The sequence below is a fragment of the Entelurus aequoreus genome, linkage group LG02 (assembly GCF_033978785.1).
Source record: "Entelurus aequoreus isolate RoL-2023_Sb linkage group LG02, RoL_Eaeq_v1.1, whole genome shotgun sequence".
In the NCBI taxonomy this organism is placed as follows: Eukaryota; Metazoa; Chordata; class Actinopteri; order Syngnathiformes; family Syngnathidae; genus Entelurus; species Entelurus aequoreus.
Window position 1 is genome coordinate 30007947 of NC_084732.1, and position 8872 is coordinate 30016818.

The 8872-nt window shown below is 36.8% G+C and overlaps 1 protein-coding gene across 1 annotated transcript in view; it reads left to right on the forward strand.

Annotated features, from left to right (window-relative positions):
- Positions 1-8345, forward strand: part of LOC133632472 (alpha-protein kinase 3-like) — a 30909-nt gene extending 22564 nt beyond the window's left edge. Inside the window, exons 7-14 of the mRNA XM_062024901.1 lie at positions 930-1077; positions 1159-1286; positions 1367-1402; positions 1471-1745; positions 1824-1912; positions 4826-5043; positions 7620-7668; positions 7737-8345. Of these exons, the coding sequence (XP_061880885.1) occupies positions 930-1077; positions 1159-1286; positions 1367-1402; positions 1471-1745; positions 1824-1912; positions 4826-5043; positions 7620-7668; positions 7737-8052 (1259 nt within the window). The 3' untranslated portion in view covers positions 8053-8345. The remainder of the gene's footprint in view (positions 1-929; positions 1078-1158; positions 1287-1366; positions 1403-1470; positions 1746-1823; positions 1913-4825; positions 5044-7619; positions 7669-7736) is intronic.
- Positions 8346-8872: the final 527 nt, after the last annotated feature.

Consider the following 8872-nt stretch of genomic DNA (forward strand, 5'->3'; position numbering starts at 1 on the left):
TCCAACAATATATCAACTCTTTATTGATCAATCCGCACGATTGAAGTAGCTCAAACCTACTCCCGGTTCCCAGTCTACAGCGCTACAGCCTTTTGGGTAATGTAGTTTTGAAATATTTAGGAGCACACCAACGTCCTTACTTTCTAGTTTACATGTTTGTATGCATTTATTTAGCCATTATTTATTCAGGGTAAGGTAATTAAGAACATATTCTAATTTGCAATGCTGACCTGCTGTTGAAGTGTGATGATAATCTCTCATTGTCTCTCATTTACCAACAAAAATGAGTACTATAAATCGCTCTCAACAGCTCACAAATGCTCTTAACGTGTGGGGGCAAATGTGTTGGAACATAAATAAAGGTTTAAGATGGACAAACACTTTTCAACAGTAAAATAAACATGGAGAATATCTGCAAATTGTGCACAACAGAGCAGACAGACAGCGGACAATAAGGAAGCCTTTGGCTATGTCTTTTTTTAATGATTATAATTTATTACTATTATTATTGATATAAGTTAGAATCAATTAAACTGTACAATAATTTGATAATAAGCTCTAAATATGTTTTTTTACTGCCATCCGTAAACTTTTAGGTCAGTGTGGTACAAAATGAGTAAAACATCAATACAAAAAATTGTTTTCCCATTTTGGTTGCAATCCTGTGCTAATTTAGGTTAAGGTTACAAGAAACACCTAAAATATTGATAACACATTTATAAAAGTCAAAACAACTTTTGTAGCAATTTTCTGAAAAAGCTGCAGCTACAATCACAAAAAAAACCTGCGAAATCTTAAAGGGTCTGATCATGGTTTTCCCGTACTAAAATGTGCTACTTGGTGGAAAGAAGGGTTACTCTTGGATTGTTCATCAAAGATGTTCCACAAACCAGTTGCTATGTTGTTATGGTCATGTATCTACTTTCCAGCACCTCAAGTTATCCGTAAAATCCGAAGTGAAAGGTTTGCGGACGCATCGGGACACCTGAAACTGTGGTGCCAGTTCTTCAACATTCTCAGCGACTCTACAATTACTTGGTACAAGAATCAAGCGGAGATTGCTCGGATCAAGAGAAAGTAAGTTCTGAACGTGACTTTTTACGACTACCGGTAGTAAATCAGTCCTCTGGAATATTGTTTTTCTTTTTTTTTTCCCAGTGAGGCGGACGAAAGTCAGGTCAATCTGGCAGTCGTTCAAGCGTCAAGTAAAGACTCTGGTGTTTACAAATGCACAATCACTAACGATTACGGGAGCGACTCAACTGACTTTCTGCTTGGTCCAGACAGTATGTGCTCATTTTGCAACTATAAAGCATTTTATTTAGCTGCAACTATTCTTACATTGCAGTCTTTACTTTTGTCGTAGTTCTGGCTGGAATTTCTCTGCGCGAGGACCCTGGGGGTAAGCTGTTCTTGAATCTAGCTGAACGTTTTAAAAGCCTATCCTAATTATTTTCCTCCCTCGTCAAGTTGGAGAAGAAATTGAAATGACGCCACAGGTGTTCAGTAAGGGCGTGGCTGACTGTGGCATCTGGGGCAGCAAGTTGTTTGGCCGCGTAATGGTGCAGAAACCTTGTATCTCCGAAGGCTGCACCCACAAAGTCTGGAGGGCTAAGGTCATTTATGGCCTGGAGCCATTGTTTGAGTCCGGAAACACATGTGTCATCAAAACCAGCCGCCATGTTGCTTATGGTGGCAGGGAGGAGCACAGCCTCATAGACAGGAACATGGACTTAGTCAAGCTGGTGGGCAAGAGAAACTGTCAAAATTGGATATTTTATTTTTGAATTCTAACAGGTTGTTTTCCATTTGTTTGCGTGCAGGAGTGTAAAATTCAAAATCTGGCTCGGGAATACTGCAAAATCTTCTCTGCAGAGGCGAGAGTTATTGAAAACTTTGGACCCCCTCTTGAGTGAGTTTGAATATTGACTTTCCATAATTCACTCAAGCTATCAACACCTCGTTTCCAGTTCGGTTTGGATCGGTCACCATGATCATACCATAGGGGTGTTGGGAGCGGTATGAACTACATAGCTAGTGAATTGAACATTGATGACATTTTCAATAAATAAGCGGTACTTTTATACGTTGCACAAGACAGATGAGTATAGCTCGGTTGGTAGAGCAGCCATGCCAGCAACTTGAGGGTTGCAGGTTCGATCCCCGCTTCCGCCATCCTAGTCACTGCCGTTGTGTCCTTGGGCAAGACACTTTACCCACCTGCTCCCAGTGCCACCCACACTGGTTTAAATGTAACTTAGATTGCGCTTTGAGTCACTTGAGAAAAAGCGCTATATAAATGTAATTCACTTCACTTCACACATCATGTCAGGTTGCAAACTTGACAGCGGCTCAAGCACTTGGCACATTCAAAGCAGACTGAATCTAGGTAGTGTTGCAAGTTTCCATGCCAACAAAGCAAGCCTGCCTGGTACAACATATTTAAAAGTAAGGGTGCACTTTTCAAAATGCGCTAGCTTGATGCTAATTTACATTAGGTATGCCATACACATGCTACTAATTAGCATTAGTGTATTTACATGACGACTTCAACACCTCTAAATCCGGTAATCAAAACTTCAACTAAGGCCCCTTCTACACTAAGCCGGCTAAGGTTATACAGGCTATATCCCACCTAACCTTATCCCTGTCCACGTACACACAATGCCGTCGTTTAAGACGCCCTACCCCCATCCTTCCGCCGGCGCAACGCGACCTAGTACGCATGCGTGGAAAATGCACACGTCATGTCACCTCCAGTGTTGCTTTGTGTGTAAGTTCTTTAATTAAATTTAACTTATCTGAACAATATCCAGTATTGTGGTATTTCAATTACCGGTAACTGGAATCCAGTGTGCTGTGGGGCCCTATTTTAGTGAATCACACCTGAGCCATCATAAATTAATCAAATCTTTAATGGACGTGTGAAAGTAATGTGATAAAGAACATTTTACAATAATCAATCTCTGATATCAATAACTGATACAGTTTGCTTTGCCAGTCCAAATGCATTCGCTGTTTTCCGTAGTCTTCCGTCGTCGGCCCGCATTCTCGTTGTCTCTCCTCGGACAAATGGACAAAGTTTTTCGGTAAGTAGAATCACAGCTGACCTGGACATTCGAAAATTCTCTTGCCATTCCTCTGGCACAACACACTTGTTGACAAACATATCCCACCAGGCTGCCGTTCTTCCAGGCCTTATGCAAAACCGTTGCTCCACATTGCTATGTTGCCGTCTGAGATGTGTTGTATCTGAAATAGCTGCAATCGCACGTTTCCTTCTCTTAAGGTATTCATGTGTGATTTCCACAAGCGTCTGTACATGTAGAAGAAGGAGAAACACGGGCATGTCTGGATGACTTGCCTCCATCTTTCTCTAGTGGTTACCTCCGAGTTACGAAACCACCTGGCTGTGGCGCGTTCTGTCTGGCGTCACTTCCTGTGTGGAGCGCGGTCTTTCTGACTTCACTTCCTCTCCGAACTCAGTTTGTAAACGATCAATGTGTCAATACAAAGCTAAGAGCCGGAGATTCAAGAAATACACGCCGCACTTACCCGTGTAAAAAATTATCCAAGGAGGGTTACCTTAAACGCTGGGTTAGTGTGGCTGACACGTGGCTTAGGCTAAATAATTATTCGTTTAAGGGGTTATCCGGCTTAATGTAGACAGGGCCTTAGATACTTGTTTCAATCAAACAGCTAGTGTGTGATAAGTACACTATTTACAGTATTAAACATTGTACCGTATTTTTTAGACTATAAGTCGCTCCGGAGTATAAGTCGCACCGGCCGAAAATGCATAATAAAGAAGGATAAAAACATATAAAAGTCACACTTATTTGAGGAATTTTATTTGATAAAACCCAACACCAAGAATAGACATTTGAAAGGCAATTTAAAATAAATAAAGAATAGTGAACAACAGGCTGAATAAGTGTATGTTATATGACGCATAAATAACCAACTGAGAACGTGCCTGGTATGTTAACGTAACATATTATGGTAAGAGTCATTCAAATAACTATAACATATAGAACATGCTATACGTTTACCAAACAATCTGTCACTCCTAATCGCTAAATCTGATGAAATGTTATACGTCTAGTCTCTTACGTGAATGAGCTAAATAATATTATTTGATATTTTACCGTAATGGGTTAATAATTTCACACATAAGTCGCTCCTGAGTATAAGTCGCATCCCCGGCCAAACTATGAAAAAACTGCGACTTATAGTCCGAAAAATACGGTAGGTCTCAACAAAAGACAAGATTTGCACATTCAACTTAATGACAAAGATTACTTCCTGGCTACGGCAACACACCTTGGAAAATTTGAATTCAATGCATACTTGCAAATGAGACTCAGAACTGTAAGAAAATAATAGTTAACAACTGAATAGCACAGTTATTATTATCAGCCCTGTGTTAAATGTTAGATTAAAAATTATTGTATTATTTAACAAAGTAATACTTATTAACAAATGAATACACACACAAAAGTACCAAAAATTGGCACTGGTATCAATTCCATGTACTGGTAATTGGTACCGTATTGGTTCAAATGTGAGTAGTACCCATCACAATGGCCCATAGGATTTCTTATCTATTGACCAATCAATAAACAGCATGTTACTAAGCAGGCGTATCATACCATACCACATCACTGCGACCAATACCCGATCCGAAAACCTATTAAAAAATGGCACTGTACATATCAAATACTTTAGACCCCTTCATAACACAAAAAAAGCGTATTGTACTGCTTGGTGGAAAACAATTTTATGAATTGTTTCAATGACTCTGTGCTAATCTCTGTCAAACTAGGGTAATCCCGGTCCACTTGATGTACCGGCCAGCCAACACGATCCCCTACGCCACGGCGGAAGCTGACCTGACAGGAGCGTATCAGAAATATGTCTTCCTGGACGATACAGGGAGGATGGAGAGGAGAACTGCGTCCGAAGTGGAGCTTAAGTGTTGTGCTCTGCAGCATTGGCTCTTTCAATGGACCAACGGCAATCTGCTCATCACCCGGCTAGAAGGTAAAACTAGGACCTTTTACTCCCAAATACAGATGTGGAATAATGACAAAGATTTTCACGGATTTAAAAAAAATGTTTTGGTAAATTAAGACTCCTTTGGTCTCCAAAACAAATTAATTTAATTCTTGGGGGTAACGATTCAATTCAGTAAAGATTCTCGATTGAAAACGACTCTTGATTCAAAGTCAATACTTTTTTTGATTGTTTTTTAATCAATTAAGAATCTTTGCACATAAGAATCGCAATTCATTCAAAAATGTTTACATTTCCTTGCTCTATTTGACTCCTGCTCTCAGTAAAGCCTTCTTAAGGCCAATTTCGCCCAACTCACTTAAAATCAGGCAGTTGTCAAATTTCGGCGGACGTTGTTAGTGCTGTGATGTAGAGACAGAAACAAGGTTTTTATTTATGTGAAACAATTTCTTATACTTTTTCAACAAATTACAATTTAATTTGATACATATTTTGTACTGAAATGAATTCATTGGAAAATAATGTTCAATAATCACTTTTGTTTTAGTGTAAAATAACAATTTTAACCAGGGCTGCCCCAGGCTAAATTGGGACCTTAAGTAGAATTTTTTTGAAAGGACCCCTGCCTAATTCTTCCACACATTTTATTTTATGTGAAACAATTTGTATACTTTTTGTTTAATCAAACTTAAATTTAATTGGGGCCCTCAGCAGAATTTTATTTGGAGCCTGCCCCTTACAACTACATTTTTTTTTTACTTATGTACTTTTCACTTTCTTTCATGAAACTCAAATTTGTTTTCTGCATGTTTTGTACTAAAACTAATTCATGGAAAAACATTGTATTTTTAATGCAAAATAACAATTTTAGCCAGGGCTCCCCCAGAATAAATTGAAACAATTTAAACATTTTTTATACTTTTTTCAATCAAGCTTGAATTTAATTTGATGCATGTTTATACTATAATAAATTAATAGGAACATATTGTTCAATAATATATACATGTGTATATATATATATATACATGTGTATACATATATATATATATATATATATATATATATATATATATATATATATATATATATATATATATATATATATATATATATATATATATATATATATATACTACCGTTCAAAAGTTTGGGGTCACCCAAACAATTTTGTGGAATAGCCTTCGTTTCTAAGAACAAGAATAGACTGTCGAGTTTCAGATGAAAGTTCTCTTTTTCTGGCCATTTTGAGCGTTTAATTGACCCCACAAATGTGATGCTCCAGAAACTCAATCTGCTCAAAGGAAGGTCAGTTTTGTAGCTTCTATAACGAGCTAAACTGTTTTCAGATGTGTGAACATGATTGCACAAGGGTTTTCTAATCATCAATTAGCCTTCTGAGCCAATGAGCAAACACATTAGAACACTGGAGTGATAGTTGCTGGGAATGGGCCTCTATACACCTATGTAGATGTTGCACCGAAAACCAGACATTTGCAGCTAGAATAGTCATTTACTACATTAGCAATGTGTAGAGTGTATTTCTTTAAAGTTAAGACTAGTTTAAAGTTATCTTCATTGAAAAGTACAATGCTTTTCCTTAAAAAATAAGGACATTTCAATGTGACTCCAAACTTTTGAACGGTAGTGTGTGTGTATATATATATATATATATATATATATATATATATATATATATATATATATATATATATATATATATATATATATATATATATATATACTGTACATGTATATATATATATATATATATATATATATATACATATATACATGTACAGTATATATGTATATATATATACATGTATATATATATACATGTATATATATATATACATGTATATATATATATATATATATGTATATGAATATATATATATATACACACACATGTATACATATATATATATATATATATATATACATATATATACATGTATATATATATATACATATATATGTATATGAATATATATATATATATATATACACACATGTATACATATATATATATACATGTATATATATATATATATATATATATATATATATATATATATATATATATATACATACATACATACATACATACATATATATATACACATATATATACATATACATGTGTGTGTGTATAATCCACACAGGCAGTAGGAACAGAAACCACACGTAAATCAAAAAGTGAGCAGAAATGTGTTTGTAATTGCTATGAAGTAGAAAAGGGGTGGAATTAAATAAGATCACCTTCTTCCTACTACTTTTAGGAAATGTTGTAATATGTGAAATATGTGTATGTCGTAACTGTTTGCATAGTCGAAATACACTTAAAGAACAACAACAAATAAATAAAGTTACATGTGTACATTTTTACTGTCGGCTGTGTGGCAACGTCCTGACTCACCTTGTCCTCACGTCTGCCAACACTGCCATCTAGTGACACTTTCTTTGCAGATTTAGGTGAAGTTCAGGAACATTAAGGAAACACTGTATTATTGTGCGGGGGGCCACACATATACTGTATATTTTCACTAATAAGTACAACAGCTGTTGAAAATACGCTCATTCTATTGTGCTTTTGTTTGTAGGTGTCGACGCAAAGCTCACCAACATTGGAATGGCAGTCAGATCCACAGGGTTAGTTCACGATCAATAACACTTCTTTGTCTTTCAGACTTATCAACATTGGTTTTGTGGTTTTACAGACATCAAGGTCTGGCCATGGAGGGCAAGCCTCGAGTGTTTGAGCATTTTGTGTCGCAGCACCAGTGCAACTACTTCTGCGGGCTGCTGACCCTGAGGTCGCTGAAGCTTCTGGACTCGCTCACGGCGCCGCCTGCAAAGCTTAAAGGCTCCAGGAGTCCTTTACTGCAGCGTAAGAGTCAAGCTCCTGGCTCCTGCAGCCCCCAGGGTGGGAGGAAAGCAGGCAGCAGCCCCCTGCTGCCAAGGAAGGCCGAGCAAGACGGAAGAAAGACCCCCACTGGACAGAAGGTTGCTGATGCTGCTGAAACTCATAGTTGAAGTTTCTCTAAAACCACGCCGTTCTTTCACTTCCTATTGTTTACTTCCAGCTTCCAATACTTTTGTCCACATAGTGTCAGTGTCAGTTCAGGGTTTTTATGTATTATTCAACATTTAAACAGTAAACAACTCATTTTAGTCAAGTCATTAGCATAAAACAAGCAAGGTCACATGACAGGTCACATGACGCTGATGTACAGCGACACACACACACACATTGTACATTCTAATGCACACACACACTCATGGTTGTACAATAAAACAAACGCTGCGTGGAAAGAGATGACAGAAGAGTGTGTGTTGTTTTTTTAAGTATAAACTCTTAAAAAAAAATTTAAAAAAGATGGTACCGAATGCTGTAATTTGACTTGATTTGACTTCAAAAAGAATCTACATCAAGATAATTTCAAACAAAAGTATTACTAAAAAAAAAATCTGCAAAAAACAAGGAATACATCCAAAATGGAGCAGGAAGAGGCACACGCTTATGTTGTTCTGAAATGACCTTGTTCTTAAGCCCAAACATATTTACATTAAACATAATCTTATTCATATAATTGACTACAAAAATGTAATACTTAATCACACAATCGTATAAAATAGAATAAAGTCCCTTTATTGTCATTGTTATGATTAATAACAAAAGTAAGTGCCATACATCAGGGCAGCAATACCTAAAATAATAAGAGTCACAGAAAAGACACACACTCTCTCACATTCAAAGATATTGCACGTTAAGTAACGTCCTGGTGTATGTCTGGAACCCAGGATGCAGAGATAGCAGGCAAGTGCATGAAAACTCCCTCTATTAGGGAAAACG